Below are 17,346 nucleotides of genomic sequence, written 5' to 3' on the forward strand. Positions count from 1 at the left end.
GTAAATTAGCCAGCTGTATTATGGATTTTTCCTCCCCCTTCCTCTGAAGCATTAGGTAGAGCCTTTGCTGGATGCTGGACTAGATGAGCAGTGATCAGTTCTAGGGAGACAATTTAGGAATTTCCATGTAAAAATTACATTGTCCACAATGTAGTCAAATGTGGGGCGCTTGATCAGCTTACGGTCAGTTGTGACCATAAGGAAGTGATGGAAACCTCATGGCATGGGATGTTTAAAACAGAACTGGATACAACACTGCTCTTATTATCATAATCATTTACCCTAAGGCCCCAAATCAGATAGGGACCCCATTTTTCAGAGCCCTGTATAAACACATGTACACACAATCCCTGCCCCAAAGAGGTTACAGTGTTATTTGGAACAAGATGCAGTGAGTTACAAACAGTAGGAGGGAAAGGAGGAAATGAACCAGAGAGAACAATCTTGCATGGCAGAGGCCAGACAAGCCTTTTTGCATCTCTCTGAGTGGTGCACATTGAACCACCAGGTGGTGCCCTATTACAGAATGTCTACTTTTTCCTTTGTGTGTGTGTTAGTTTTGGGGATGGAGGTAGCTGTATAAATCTACTGCCTTCCCCCCTCCTATCTTAGTCACCTCTGCAAAAACATGGTTCATTTAGTCAGTGGTCCCTTTTCCTTAAGCCTCAATATGGTTATATGAGCAAAATATGAAATTACACTCTATGGCATTACAGAAAGTGAGGCCTAGCCAGGGCACTTCAGGGGGATGACATTACACACACACACTATCCTTAGTTTGTTTATCAAACAGCAAAGATTCCTCACCCAGCCCACCTTCAGACCTGTGAAAAAACCTACAGTTGCCCTTCTCCTTCCTGATGTTATAATGCATCTTCAGGGAATTAATCTTTGCGAGGATAATTCTGCCTCTGGTCTTCTTGTTTTGCTAATGTCGGGGCTAAGGGAGGGGGTGGATGATATGAGATCACACACACACACATCCCTTTCCAAGGCTATTCAGCCATCTTTCTCTGCAAAGAACAAACAGCAGAGTTACAGTCAAACACTATGTGGTATTGTACTTACAGCCCGGCCCCTGGCTCCTGGAGACAAGTGATTACATGAGCAGCTCAGTTTTCATTTACGAAAAAAGGATGTTTTTAGTTCTCACAGTTGCAGGAAGAGGATTATAAATGTGATCCAAGCACTTGCACATTAAAGGCTCAGAAACTAGAAGTAAGAATGCACATTGTCTTAAAAATCATGAGAGAGTTTTTTGTTTTGTTTTTTAATTCATGATTTTTTTTAAACGTTTTGGGTTGGAAATACTGTAAACAGCAAGAGAAAAACTGAAAGTCTTACGAAGACCGCACTAAAACCAGAGAAACTCCATTTAACCTGCATGCAGCACACGCATTGTAGAGAAAGAGGAGCAGAAATGCCAATTAGTATCTGGTATTTATTGCGCTGAGAGTCTTCTCTGTGTAGGTTCTCTGGTGTTTTATGAGACCTCCCTCTGCAAACAAAATAGGATTTCCTATAGGTTTTTAAATTTTGCCTCTTTGGTTCTTTTAATATTATAAACAATTTATATCCTATGTAGTAAATAGAATTGAATTTTTTTTCACCTCAGGACAGATTAACATTAAGCTTCTACTTTCATACACATAAAAGCATTTTCTATTAATACAATAAAAAGCTTTGTACCTTGCACAGTATCTGGATTTCATGCAAGGTAAAACGCCAAACTCACACAGGTCAGTGGGAGAGAAAAACTTTTGTAAAGTATAGGCTATGCTGATTTCCCTCTCCCTTCCCCTCCTCCCCTATCTCCCATCATCTTGCTTTGGCAGAATTATATAACCCAGGATGTAAGATGTGACATCTGTATTTTGTCTTCTACAGTCAAAGTTCTATTGGAATTGAACAGCTCTTCCACTTATCAGCACCAGAGCTAGAACCCCAGAGAAAAAGAGCACAACTAGAATACGCTTAAGGCAAAAAATAATGCTAAAGAACTGTAATCAGCAATTTAAAGAACAAAAATGTTTACTTATCAAGCTGTAGATGTTACTGCAATGGTTCACACATTAGACAAAATATGGGAAATAGAAGAGGAAAAGCACTTCTCTCACTCATTCTAGGTCAGGTCTTTGCTAGAAATTTTTGCCAGGATAGCAGCTTTGGTTAGGGGTATGATTTTTTATGACATTTTTATACTGACAAAGCTTTTTAGTGTAGATGAGTCCCTAGTCACAAATTCCCCTGATTGATATCAAGGCATGGCAGGCAAGGGAAAATAGAAGATCTGCTTTACTGATATGTTTACTTGATGAAGGAATTGATGGTAAAAGCTGATTAAACCTTCCCTATTACTCCCAAAGCCCAACCCCATATTCTGGAATTAAGAAACTATACCAGAGCTACCCAATAGCACTGTGCGAACAATCTATTTCCTTAACTGATTACCTGAGGCCTAGTCTTCGCTAAATAGTTACTTGGATTGTACTTAACTCAATTTAGTGTTCTCACATTACTGGCTGAGAGGCCAGTGGGGTGATACTGGGCAGGAGGAGAGGACACACCACTGTGAGCTGGATTTTTAAAGGTAATGGGGTGCCTAGATATACAGATAAACACCGAGTGGGATTTTCAAAAGCACCTAGACACCAAATTCCCATTGAAGCCCACGGGGCACCTATCTACATCTTTAGGTTACTATTACCTTTGAGAATCTGGCCCTGAGTCAATGGCTGTATGGTCTCCTGGTGGAAGAAGTGTGTGTGGCTGAGCAGTGCTTTTTTGGGGGGAAGACAGTGGGGCGGGGGGCTGAGAGGTTGATCCTGCAGAGGGCAGACACAGAGTTGCATGTATAAATACAAGTTGTCAAAAAGAGCCAGAGGTTCCAATTCTACATTAATGACAGTCCAGCTGTGTGGACACTCTGTACCTCATCTACGCAAGAAAGTTGAACTGGTTTAACAAATCACGTTTTCAACCAATTTAGTTAAACTGCTGCAAAGCACTGTGTAAACACACTTATTTTGGTTTAGCTTAAACTGATTCCTAATTGATTTAAACTAAATGGAACTAAGTCGTCCCCCCTGCTCCCGATTTTTGCTTAACTAAATCGGTATAAAACAACAACACCTTAAATTAAAATGGTGCAAATTTCTCATCTAGAAGAGTCCTAAATCACTTATCTCTGGGTAATCTCATCTGCAAAACACAAATTCAACTCCCTACTGACAACTCACTAACATAGTTTTGTGTTCCACACCTGTCTCCTTTTGTCCAAACTAAAATCTCAGCCTGTCTCCCTGACATCTCCTCATGGATGTCTTGCCATCAACTCAACTTCAACATGGCTAAAAAAGAGCTCCTAATCTTCCTCCTAAGCACCCCCCCGCCCCAGCCACTACCTCCTTTCTCAATCATTGTGGACAATACCACCATCCTGCCTGTCACTACGTTTGCCAACCCTCCAAGATTGTCCTGGAGTCTCCAGGAATTAACCTTCAATGAAAGATTAATCTTTATGTCATGTGATGAAAGCTCCAGGAATACCTCCAACCAAAACTGGCAACTCAACCTTTCACTCAGGCCCGTAACTTGGCCATCATTGACTCAGAGCTCTCTCTGGGCCCTCACAGCTGGGCTATGTGTCTAAATGAGTATTTCTCAAATGCGGCCACTGTGGCTACATGCAGCCACCAGAGGCTTTTCTTGCAGCCACAACAGCCTCCTAGGCTGTGATTGGAAGGGGTGGGAAGGGCAAAGTAGTGCCTCCTCCTCCCCGGTGCTCCTGGATGCCCTGCCTTGGTGTTGGTTGCTGGGGCCACCATCAGGGGTTGGGCCCTGCCCCCCTCTGGAGTCACCTAGGGCACAGTGCTGGAGGAGCAGGCAGCCGGTGAGTTCCCCCACCTTCCCAGGGACGGTAGGGCTCAGGCTCTGGGCTTCAGCTCAGGGCAGCAGGCTCTGGCTGCAGGCTCCATCCTCTAGCCCCATCCTCCAGCTGCAGGACTTTGGGCTCTGGCCTCAGGCTCCAACCCTTGCTGACTCCTCTGATCCCCACCAAGAACTAACCTGCTGAGGCCAGTCATCTCCTTTTATCTGGGCCAACAGAGGCCTGATTGACCAGGTCTCTGTGGTTTCCAAAATGGCCACTCCAAAGAGTCCTTTCTAGGCAAGTTTGGAAGACCCATCTTCACTGGTCTTTTCCTCTCAGCTCACTGCTTCTTGGGGCAGAGAACAGTAAGTCCAGGGGGCTCCCATTACGGAGCCACAAAGATCAAATGCACCCTATCACAAACACTTATGACTGTGGCTACAGAGAATGGCAATGGGAGTAAACCTTTCAAAATATTTTCATGTGTACAATTCTCTCATAACAGGAAAGACAGACGATACAGGAGAATGTATAATTCACATATAGAGTGCCCATCTCAGGAAGCAAGAGACAAGGGCTAGGAATGGAAGCCAGGTTTTCCAGAAGGCAGTGCAGAGCACTAACCACTAGGCAAGCAGATCTGGCTAGCAAAGGGGATTTTGGCTTTTAGTATCTTCTGGTGTCTAAGAGTAAAAAGGTATCAGAATACAGTGAACAAATACGTCTGAGCTTACCCAATCAAACAAGTCTCTTGGTTTTAAATGGCTGCTATTGTTAGATATAAAATCCAATAGTATTTGAAACAGCAAATAAGTGTTGTAGTGGGTGAGGCAGAGTGCTTTTTCACACAGAGAAATAGCCTCACCAAGAAAGGGTGCATGGAGGGATTGTTGTTCCTTACCAGGATTCAAGCCCCTGCCACAATATTTTAATGCATATGTAAGGGGACTGTTGCCCCCTTACTAACAGTCAGTGGGGGTGTTTTAGTTGCTAGCTCCCAGTACTCAAAGGGGGAAGGGTCGATGGGGAATCAGGACCCTGAGACTGACAACCCCCAGGAACAATGGGGGAGGCCAATGCTCCAGGTCAGCCTGAATGACAGGGCGGGCAGGCTAATCAGGAGGCCAGGGAGGTCCCGTCCTCCGTGTGAGCTGGAATTGCCTGGGTCAGACAGAGTGGGGCCGAGCTAAGGAGAAAGCAGGGGCCCGAGCTGAGCTGAGGAGCGGAGCTGGGCCAGATCCAGAGAGAGCAGACCCTGTCCCGGGAGCAGAGCTGCAGCCCCAAAGCCAGAGGCACAGCCCAGAGAGAGCAGACCTGTCCCGGGAGCAGAGCTGCAGCAACCAGAGCCAGAGGGGCCAGAGAAGCAGCCCAGGGAGCTGGAGGCAGAGCAGCAGAGACAGAGTGGTGGAGCTGGGGCTGGAGCAGTCCGGAGCTGGGTGCGGTGAGCAGCTGGGGAGAGCGAGGGGGACCCTGGACAGTGGGCCCAGCACAGGGAGACGCCTCAGCCAGGAGGCTCTGCAGGCCAGACTCAAAGGGGGATTAGTAACCCCGACAGGGCGGGGGCGACGCTGGGAAGAAGGGCCCTGCCACCTAGAGCCTGTGGCCACCACCAGAGCAAGTGTCCAACCCACAGCATCCCTGCAGCACAGCCAGGGCCTGAGAAGGAGGCCTGGGACTTACAAGGACAGACTGTGAACTGCCCGGACATTCCAGAGACACTGTTTGTTTTGTGTTCCCTGCCACAGAGTGGGGTGATGTGTTCCCTTTAACCTTTCCCATTTTTCCTTATTCTTTTTAAAATTCATTGTTGATTAAATAACTTGCATTTGCTTTACCTTGTATGTAATGGTCAGTGAGTCAGAGAAGTGCCCAGTGCAGAGAGAGTACCCCGGAGTGGGGACACCCTAGCCCCTGTCCTAGGTGACCACAGCAGGGTTGGGGGTCGAGCCCCCCAGGAATCCTGGGCCCAGCCTTGTTGGGGTTATGAGGACTCTGCCAGACAGGAGAGTGGAAGGGGAGTCCTCAAGGGCAGGGAGGCCACTGGGTAAAGGAAGTGGGAGTGAGGACTCAGATCCTTTCGCTAGCCCACTTCACCGGGGTAGTGCAGAAGCCAAGAAAGTTCCTCACAATAGTGGGACTATTCCCCCGCTTACACATACCATACTCAATAAAACTTTGTTAAGACTTCGCTTTCATTAACCCTTCTCCCCCAGCCTCACAGCCCCTTGTTCAGATCCCCCCCGCCATCTCATCTCATCCTTTTACAGCCACAGGAGAGGCTAATAGCTCTCTGGGGACACCCCTCCTCACCCCGTCAGTACGTCCTTCATTATCTCTGCCCAGCTGTGGTTTATAAATTGTTTAAATCTTTTCTAGGTACAGATAACGATCACAATTACCCAGAATACAAAAACACAGTCAGCTCAAAGTGTGGTTAGGCTCTGCCCTACTTTCATTGACTTAAGATGAAAATGCTCTGTTTGAGGGGTGGGGGAGGGGGAAAGAGACAGAGAAGAAACCCACTTCGAGAAATACAGCTGCATTTGTTCAAACCACATAGTCCTTTCCTGCTGTCCTGCTTTGGACCTTATGTGAATAGAAACAAAATGCTTTTGAGATGTGAAACCCGAGACAGAGGCTCAGATTCAGCATAGCACTTAAGCACATACTGCATCAGGGTCAGAGAGAGGCCCAGATCCTAGAAGGTATTTAAGCACCTAACTTCCAAGGCCAGAATGATTATAGAACAGAGCAGGTGCGGCAGATAAGGACTGAGATGCATTGGCAGAGTACCTCCCACAGTGCTTAATATCTTAACCCATGTACGCAGAGATGTCTTTCATCATATTAAGTTAGTAAGTGGCCATGTCCAGAGAAGTGGGGTAGAAAAGAGCCCTGGACTTTCCTTGCTGTGACAAAACCCCTATAGAGGTAGCACTTAGCAGTGTTTGTCCTAACAACATCAAAGTAATTGTACATCTACATTGCAATGTCTACATCCTTATAGCATGACACAGCAACAATTTGCAGTGATCAAAAAATTGTTATAACTGAAATAAATGTGGGAGACCCTTTAATTTCCCTGCATGGAATAGGCTTACACGGAGTAGGATGGACCTGCAAATTTCAGCAGCAAGGATGCATGCTACCCAGATATATATGACTCTAGACTTGAATCTGCAGTTGCTAAACTCCTCAATACCGTATTTTTTCAGGACTTTCACTTCTGGAAACTGTAAGGGACAGCTGAGGTTTCACATCTCTGGGTCTATGGCCTTGCCTAAGATAGGAAATATTTGCTGAATTCTCTCACCTTTTCCACTCCACCAGTGGTAGCAATGTGGAGGGAATACTAGCATAAACGAGATAGCAGCCACTTGCACTTAAAGCACAGTGTTGTGTGGCCCTCCTGTGAGCAGGGTTAGACAACACAGTAGTAAAACACCCTCAGCATTGTATTTACACTAGTGCTCCCACTGGTGGAGTTGAACCAGTGGTAGCAACAATAGTAAATTTCAGGGGAAAAGGTCTATTGTAGTGAAGACCAAGGAGAGACTAAGAGGATATAGTGTGAAATATGATGCACTCACAGATAATATTTATTAACACCGTTGACAATGCCCAGCTCATACAGCCTAGAAAGTGTGAATGACAGAATACCCAGAAAACACATTAGAAAATTCAGTTAAGAAGTTTTTCATGCTACCGGAAAAATGTTCCCGAGAAAGAGAAGAAACAGTAATAATAATGCACTGCAGTTATACTTAGTGCATCTATAGGGTCAAAACAGCTACCACCTTTCTAGGTGGATACATTCTTTGATCTAAACGTAGAAGTAAAAAGTGAACCATCTTGTCCATTTAGAAATAATTTTGTGCATCATCAAATTTTTAGGGAAGCCTTCTGCCTTGAGAATCTGCAGCTGAAGGAACTTTAAACAGATTGACTTGTACAGACAGGTTCATATCCTGCACTTACTGTAAGAAAGTAACAAGCATAGCTGCATAGAAAGTAAAAGTAAAAAATGAAGTTAATTCAAGAACATCTTAGCCCTATCCCCAACTGGTAGGTAAGCTCTAACAGACGAATTCAGCACTAATCATTTCAGAGGTATAAAACAAGACTCAAAGAAAGAGATGAGGGACCTGGTGTGTGTGGATTTACACTATGTGTAATGAGAGAGAGAAGGAATGCATAAAGCTCTTTGGGATCCTTCTGGATGAAACAGGAACCATTTTACATGTATTTCTCATCTGAGAGTGTTAGGTTGGCTTGTTCCTGCTATGGGTCCCAATTCAGCAAAATATTAAAATATATGGGGAGTTTTATTAAAGTCAATGGCGTCATTGACTTGAATGGAACTCGTTGTATGCTTATATACTTTACTGAATCAGGGCCATAATGAAGTAGATTCAATTCTAACTTATTCTCATGAATTTTAAGAGACAAATGCAAACACTGAGTGGTGTTTTTTTTATGAAAGAGGATTTTTATTAATTTTAAAAATATACAAAATATAGTTTATATAAACTGAACTGTTCTCAGCCCAGAGTTCATAACGTCACATTCATTAGCTTACATCATAGGGAAGTGTCCTTTCAGATTTAATCCATACAAGAGATAGAGTGAGTGGTCTTATCTTTTAAGTGAATTGGTGCAGGAATCTTCTCTATGCCCAACCAGGTATAGCTCAACCTGTACAGTAGCTGTTCTAAGCCCCACCCCCCTCCCGCACCCTGTATCCCCGCACCACTATGCCTCAGCATTGATGTAAAGGGCCACCTCTAGGGAAGCTGGGTTTCAGTGGCCCATTCAATCCTTGGCCTCTCTACTGGACTATCAAGAGTGGGGTCGTTAACTGCCATCTGTGATTATGAGTTGCCTGATGTGTACACAGGCTGGGGAAAAAATTCTGTTCAGTTGGCCACAGGCAGATAAGATTTCAAAAGCTGGTTGCCTGACTAGAAAATGTGGTTGTCCAGTTTCCAGATTGTGGACTCATTCTCTTGAGTAAGTTACACTGAAATACTGGTCCTGATGTGATTGGCTGAAGACTTTTCTCTGAATTGCACTTGTTCTGTCTTGGAATATTATGCCCAGGCTTCCCACTTCTGTTCTCTAGTTTTTAGGGCCTACATTTTCCTTGGGAAAGACATATCCTAATGGACTTTGGAGCCTAAGTCACTTGGACATTTCTGAAAATGTTACCATGTCCATGTTTTGCTCCAGGTCCTCTCCCACCCTTAAAGCCAGAAGAGAATAGCCTGAGGGGATTGAAAAACATCTACATGAGAGCTATTCATGTATAACTCCATCAATTCCACAAGCACAATTTGTTATTTATAACAGTGGCAGTGTGGGCTTGTTTTGATTAAATGTATGATGGAAAACCCACTTTCTACCAGGACTGTCTTATTGCAAAGTGCACCTGATCCAAAGATCATTGAAATCAGTGATAGTCCTTCCAGTGATTCAATGAGATCTGGATCAAGCCAAAATCTAAGATATCACCACCAAGAACAATATCCTGAAAAGCAGGCGGCTAAAAGCTTTGTTAAAACATGCATGTGCTGTCATTTTATTCTGGATCTGATGCATTAGTGCATTTTGAGAGCAAACCATTGACAAGGCATTCTCCTTTTTCCTCCACACGTTTGTAAAGCTGTCTAGCTTTACTGTGGCTGACATTAATTAGGCCCGTTCTTCTCCCCTCTGACTGGCACAGATCAAAGCTGCTGCTCCTGAAATTACTCAGCCTGCCACCAGCATCCCTTGTTGTCCTGGTCTAACAGATAGGAAGCTTGACTGTCTGTCCATCCCAGGCAATATGATTTTCCCCCAGCCTATTTCCATGCTTGTCTACTAGGAACTAGACTGAAACCCCCACATCTCAGTTCAGAAAAGCAGATGGTAACAACTTTAGGTCACTACAGACCTGGACCTGGACTCAAATCAGTGACAGAGGTAAAGGGCTGGGAGTCACATCTGCAATTCTTTTGTGCTATCCAGTTCCTTCCCGTCTGAACAAATTCAAGAGAAGTCACATTTGGAACTCAACTATTTAGCTTGAATCAAAATTAGATTTTTCTGACAATAGTGCTACTAGGTGTAGTGGCCTGAAAGCTCAGACAACTCTCCAGAAGGGAATCGTGAGTCAGAATGGCTGTCTCAGCTCCCTTTTTTGTCTTTCTTTATGACACCTATTCTCTCCTTTCCACATCCTCCCTAATGTGTCCCCTCTTCCTGTAAGGCAATTACATGACACAAACAGAAGATTCCATCAGTCTACGTATACAAGTATACAAGTATACAACACTAATGGGGTTATACATCCAAGGAACTGGTATATTTGGTGTAAACTAAACTAAACTGAAGAAGTCAATACAGTCTAGTACCTGAGTTTATCCTTGTAAATTATCAATTCTAGCAAATTACAAGGAATACCAATGCAAACATACAGTTTTGGTAACATCGTGAGAGGTCAAATCTGAGACATTATTGCATGTGTAGGGAAAATTATATTTGGAATTCTGATAACATAGGGGGGCCATTCAGGAATCTGAACATTCATCATGCCTAATGCTATGCAATATATAAGATGTGGGGGTTTGTGTACACTCAGTGTTTCTAGGTGGAGTTTGATCTGGTGAGGGGGGTTCATAATGAACACAGACTCTTTTCTCAGAGGTAGTAATAACATAAAAGCCATCAGCTGGGGGGGGGGGGGTCCTCTGCTGCACATGTGCACACTGGGAGACAACTAACAAATTTCAGCCAAGGACTCTGGGAAAATTACAACGTGACTGGTTAAGACTCAAGAGCATTATTAAGAGAGCTGGTGAGAGCCAGGTTAGTAATCCCATCCGTTAGGAACTTCCAGTTTCTTATGCTTTGTTTGGGATTAAAACTTGAGCACTTTAAGGCTTGATACACAGAACCTCTTATGAGTTCAATCAACTTTAAACTTTTACCATTAGCAAGAACACATTAAAAATCCATATGTGCGTTTGTATAATTGCCTCAGCAAACTGAGGTGTGCCAGTCAGAAACCTGAACCAACCTTGCTTTCCTACTCCCTGAACAGGGTTTTGAGGGTAGTAGATAACGAGACTACTATAAAGAAATTACAGACCTGCAGACATCCAAAGAGGCACTAGGGTACATGTCAGGAGATGTTTTCTCCTTCTTGGGGTGGGGATAGACAAATCTACATTCAATGCGTCTTACAGAAATATCTCCCACTGAGTGTCAGCAGCAAAATCCTTCTTAACAGAACACACTTTACAGAGAGAGAGAGAGAGAGAGACAGACAGACATTTAAACGCTCCCACAAGCAAACAGTTATGGTTTTACTTACTTAGTCCATGTTTTTCCAGAAGTTTTAAAAAGTTTTTCTATAATCCTGGGGAGGGAAAGCACCATCTCCAAAACCCTTTACACCCAAATTGCCACAATACGTTTCCACACCATAGTTCTCCCAAAATTGGTTTCTTTGTCCCACGCTGTGTTCTGAGAGACCTTTGTCTTTGTATTAATTGGGACAGACATGCGTATCATCCTTGTTTTAGACATTAATAATAAAAAATACTTAGCACTTATATATTAGTTGTCATTCATAGAGCTCAAACCAATTTCCTATGGGGTGTGCACCGATTAAGCTATTTATAATAGAGTGTTAAGCATGTGCTGTGTGGTTTAGGTATAAAGCACGAACATTAAAACTAACTAAAAGATCCTTCTATTAGGAGCTAGAGTATTTTATTTATCCTTAATGTAATTTTCAAATAGAGCAATCGTGGCCATTAACAATGGAATGATTCAAGAGCTGTTAGCTACACAACCCAAGGTGCTCATTTTTAGGCCAAACAATCGGATAAGAACAGTTCACAGCTGGGTCAAAGCAATGGCATGAGATAGCTCTTCCCTCAGTGTGTTACACAACCATTGTAAAACAGAGCCATTCCTGAGCACAGCTGTGAACTCTGAAGAAATAAGTCAGTTCCTTTTCCTAGTGCATGGAGTAAATAGAGGAAGGCAGCCAGCACACTTCAGGTGTTGCATTTGCAGTGGGGCAAAGGAGGGGAGTGAAATACCACGTAGGTAGAGAGGACTACATCCCACCTGTCTTCCAGAGATGAGGTGAGTAAGGGAACGCACAGCACTGGGCAGGCAGGTGGCATTCATGGTTGAGGAGGGAGCTCAGAGGCAGTGGTTCTGCAGCAATGCACAGAAATAGAGTGTCTGAGGCTTCGCCTACAGACTGGGAACACTGATGAAGAAGTTTAAAATGGCACAAAATACTGCGGTCATTGACTGCCTCCTGTTGACCCACCTGCCTCTCCATCTACTTTGCCATCAGTCCCACCTGCGGTATGACAGAGTACTTTGGTTGTGCTGTTGAGGAGCTTGTCATGCCAATTTCACTGAATAAGTTTCTTTTTAAAAAATCCTTGTAGGGCCTGGGGCAGGGCCTAGTTCCTCTTTTCACTTTGAAGTGGGCAGCAGCCTAGGACTCTTGCCATTTCGAGCTAGTGCTGAAAAAAAAAAAGTAAGCTATTAATCAGAGGAACACCTTGCCTCTGAGACATTAAAAAGAGAAGAGATGTACCTCAAAAGGTACCAAGAACATACAGTCTACTTGTCAACACAGACTTGGTTATTTAACTTTGTATCTGCTACTGAGGCAATTTAAGTTGGTTTCTCTTTTAAAAGGAAACTGTTCCAATACAAGTTATGGACCAAATTTTCAAACATTTGCTCTGAAGTTACACAGAAATCCACATGTTGAAGTTACACACTCACAATGCCATCTGTGCACAGAAACATCTGTTTTCATAGGTACATTTTTAGGGACACCGCTTAAATGCTGATGTCACTCAGATGAACCCAATCTTTATCAGACCTTATTTTCATAATTCTGTCTAATCCCCATGCCCATTCTCACCCTCACCAGCTGTGACATTTATAATGTGTATTCTTTGCGTCCGGGCCTTGTATAACTAGCTGTTCTTTGAGGCACCTAGCGTACTATTCAATGCAATACAAATACAATATTTGAAATCTAGACCTTATATATTGAGACACTGTCCTCTTTGTGGTACCTATATTTTAGATTAACACACTAAAAAAAACCAGAAATGAAATGTACTGTTCCTAACTAATCCTTGTTTTGTTTTTCACTTCACTCAGCATGGCCAGTGAACCTTTGATTTTTATGTACTGGCCCAATGCTAGTTTGTTTGGTTTTCCAGCACTGCAGGAGAATTATTACATTTTTGAAAGCTCCTTTCAAAGACATTTTGAAAACATTTTTATTAGTAGTAAGTTTTATAAACCATTCCTCCATCCCTTTTAGACAAAAGCCTAACTTTTTAGAGTATTCCTTTAATGATGATCTGCAGGGGGCAGCAGCATACTGCCAGATGACCGCACGTTATGGTGCTTTAGACACATCTGCTCATACAATCAATAGCAGAATGGACTCTCCAAACCAAGACTTAGTTGGCTGAAATATATTATCATCCCACTAGAGTATAGCCCAGCTGCTATGCAGTCCAGCTTCCAATACAAGTGATGCAGAAGCTGGTGGGACTGTATTATTACACATGCCTACAACTGTTTCCTCCAGTGCAAATATTAGACAGTCATTTCTTGTATTTCTGCAGTAGCATGTTATGTATTTCCATGGTGCAGGGAAGTGAAGGCTGCTGGTTGTGAAATCTTTCTCTCTCTCTCTCTCAACACACACACACACACAAGTTGCTTTGGTATCAGAGATCAGTGTACAATTCCTGATGACATTGAATCGGAGCTTGTCAAAGTCTTTGAAATTCAACTGGACCTTTCCACGAGGAGAGATTTTTCCGCAAGAAATAGCTTAGGCACTTTGGAATACAGGGAGAAGACGGGTGTGCTGGGAGGACAGGCAATGCCTGTGTTTCTGAAGCTTATGCATCACAACTGGAATAAAAAGTGCTGGATTGTGGCAGTTCTACTCTGCCACAGGGAAAAGCTACACACCTTTACCTCAGGAGGACATGGCTCCCATAGTCAGCAGGTTTAAGCTACCCCCCCACACCCGTACCCCAGTATAATCCAACAGCAGTGGCACATTCAGTTAGTGTGTCACACACGCTCAGTTTTGCCTGCCACATGTATGCAGCTGTCTCCCTCTCTGCATAGGCAGTGCATTCCAGGTGATATTATGCCTTGTTCCTTTCCACACTGAAAAGTAACTGCCCCTCCCATGTACCTCTTCCAATCTCTGACCTTCCTCCCTTTTCTCATTGTAAGCTCCCAGGCTTTGACAGCAAAGTTCCTACAACTTGGGCACAACCCTGTGGTTCCTGCAGAGGGGTTTGGAGAACACCAAGGGGGTTTCCCCCATTTCATCACAGTAGAGGGGGTTGGCCTGGGTTCCTGCCACCACCATCTCCAGCAGCTTAACTACACAGTCCGAGAACCAGTCCTTCAGCCAGAAGTAGCCCTCCCGGAAGGAGATCCGGAGGCTGACTGGGCCTTCTGGCATCCGAACACTCACACTGAAGAGGCAGTTCCCCTGTGAGCTGTCCCGCACCAGATAGGTCCCTACCGGCTCCTGCTGTAGCTTGGCGTGTGCTTCACTCACAGGTAAGGGACCCCAGTAGAAGCCACTGGCCTGCAGGATATTGAGCGATCGCTCCACTACCTCCCACTCACAGCTGCGGAAGGCCCGGTAATGAGTGGGTAACCTGGATGGAGCTGGAGGGTGGGGAGTGCTCCGATGCTGACTTTGTGGAACAGAAAGGTTCTTGTGTGCCTTCAGTAGATCATCCGGCCTCCCTCTGATCATCTCTCAAAGGGCCCATGGATCCCAGAAAGATGTTATCTTTAATACACTTTCTTCTTTGCATCCAGCCTGGAGAAGAGAATGAAAGTGAGGCAGGCAGATAGGAGTTTTAGTGTCTTTCTAATTGGATAAAGTTTCATACAAAGAAAACTGGGGAGCAAGGACATTAATGGGAGGAAAAGGTACACAGAATTTATACAGCTGCAGAAATCAGTGATAAAAAAATTGTTCAGTAACTCATACTCTCTCCACCCTGGCTCTCACCTCAGCCAATGCAGGATTATTCCTTATAACAATCTGCTTACTCTAGTCTTAAATGACTCCAGCAAAGGGGCTTTCACCACATCCCTTGGCAGACTATCTTAATCTAATAAAGCACACTGCTGGGAATTTCCCAACACATTCCCACAAGTTAGAGAATAACCGTAGGTCTGAAGATGGGATCTTTCCTTGCCAGGAAATAATCTTGTTCATTATCATTTAATGGCTGATCAAAGGATTTTTCATATCTGCCTCCACTTTCTTCTTCGAGGACCAATATGGCTATGAAGAAACAGGAGCCGGGAAGGACTGATTCCCACCAATACCCACAAGCCCCTGTAATCAGTGACTGAATTATAGAATAGCCCTGCTCAATACAACAGAAGAAGGTGAAGCTCTCTGCCCCAGTCCCCAAAAATATGCCCTGTGTAGGCAGGAATTTAACCTACCTCCCATATTTGATGATCTTTTTAACCCTGAGCATGTGGGTCAGAATCACCATGAGTTAGATTTTAATCCCATTTATACGGCTAGGTACGGTTGGAGTCCAAGTAGTGATCCTCTCCCCAACCCCAGCCCCTTACCATTGAGAGTCTCCTGTATCACAGCCTCTGGGGTGTTTCTCCCCTGTGCTCCATGAATCCTGTTGAATAATTCCAGATCATATGCTTCTGCCCTAACAAGTTATATCCTGATAATCTATTTTTAATTGTCTGCTTGTTACTCCTTCTGCCACTGGAATAAGAATACTTCTCTTTCTCACTGTCATGGTCTCTTTCTGTTTCTGTGTTCCTATCAGGTTCCCTATATTTAGCAGTGTTGATTCCTGCACCCGCCCGCTGCTGCAGACATCAATCCATCTAAGTTATTACAATTATAAAATATATATATATATACTGTGTGTGTGTGTGTTTGTATATATATATATACACACACATACACATATATAAACATAAAAACCACAGCCTGAGCCAGAGGCTTGTTCTGTATGAGAAGTCTGAGCTGTTACATACCACTTCCCCAGGCATACGAGTCAGTAACTCACCGCCAAAACCTTGCCCTCAATCCTCTGACGTGCTCCATTAACCCAGTCACTCTCTCTTTTTCTGACAGAAAATGAGAGGGAGAAGGCAAGCATGCGAGCAGACTGAATTGCCCCCAAGCAGCCTATGCACTGGGGAAGAGACATGCTTCAGTTTCCTCTTACTTCACCTTGGGAAACTTCATAGCTTATCTCAGGCATACCACAGTACTACAGCAACAAAAACCAACGTCCATGTTCCTTCAGTCAAAAGACAGGGATTTTCCATTCCCTCAGACTGGTCAGGCAAGCCAAACCCCAACATAACCCCCGTGAAGCCTGCTACAGTAGTCACTGTTCTAAAGCTCAGCTAATCACATCACTCAATTTGCTGATTATTTTGAACCCTCCTTTAATTTATTTAGTTTGGTACTTGTACCAGATTGACTGCTATGTAGCCTGAAGTCCTCCAGCAGGGGGAAAAGGTATAACACAGGCAGCAGGAGCCAAGCTTGTTTCACATGGCCCTGCTAACAGGTCTTACTCCTTACCTAAGAGTGGGCTTTGGAGGAGGGTACAGGAGTTCAGTCTCCATCGTCCATTGTCCTTCTGCTGAATCTACCAACAAAGGACTACGGCCAGTTGTCGTGGTGGTTTTGGGGATGTGGACACTGGCCCACTAAGGCCCCATCTTCGCTAGCCTTTTTCCCACTAATGTTTCTCACTGTGGTTAACAATGACACAGCACCACCACCCGTGGCAGTAACAAAGGGAACTTTTCTAGATATAGAACTGTGACTTTACCATCTGATCTCTCATTGGGAAACTTTTACAGTGGGAGAAAGATTCACTTTTTAGTCCTGAAAGCGTGTGAAATCCAGAATCTTTAACCCATCACTGGTACAGGACTGATTATCTATCCTGCACCTCAGCTGTGTGTCATTTTGGGAACGAAATTCCACTTTTATTGGTGGGGGAGAGGGAGGATAAGAAGTCAGCCACTGGCAGGTTGATTTTTATTTATTTATTAAATAAAGTCAGCTGTTGGAAGCTGCTTCGGAGATTTGGAATGTCAGAATAAATCCCAGAGGAGATTGATCAATGGGCAAAAAGCAAATAATATAGTCAAAATTGCATTATAAGAACTCACCACCACAGAGGAGACAAAGTAAACACACACACACACACTTAAATGGATATACCCAGTCTGTAAAGTGCTTTGAAATCAAAGGTACTATAGAAATGTATTACTACCACTGTTTGCTTCCCAGGATGTAGCTACAGCATTGAGTTGAGGAGGCAAGGCCAGAACCTCACTTCTTTCAATTGCGTTCCCTTTGGCCAAATCAAGACCTCCAAATAGCA

At 44.0% G+C, this 17,346-nt stretch overlaps 1 protein-coding gene across 1 annotated transcript in view; it reads right to left on the reverse strand.

The window, feature by feature from the left end:
• Positions 1-10,351: 10,351 nt before the first annotated feature.
• The window catches only part of LOC140904910 (suppressor of cytokine signaling 1), a 28,968-nt gene continuing 21,973 nt past the window's right edge, over positions 10,352-17,346 (reverse strand). Inside the window, exon 2 of the mRNA XM_073327269.2 lies at positions 10,352-14,768. Within this exon, the coding sequence (XP_073183370.1) occupies positions 14,190-14,702 (513 nt within the window). The 5' untranslated portion in view covers positions 14,703-14,768 and the 3' untranslated portion in view covers positions 10,352-14,189. The remainder of the gene's footprint in view (positions 14,769-17,346) is intronic.

The sequence above is a fragment of the Lepidochelys kempii genome, chromosome 1 (genome assembly GCF_965140285.1).
Source record: "Lepidochelys kempii isolate rLepKem1 chromosome 1, rLepKem1.hap1, whole genome shotgun sequence".
Lineage (NCBI taxonomy): Eukaryota > Metazoa > Chordata > Testudines > Cheloniidae > Lepidochelys > Lepidochelys kempii.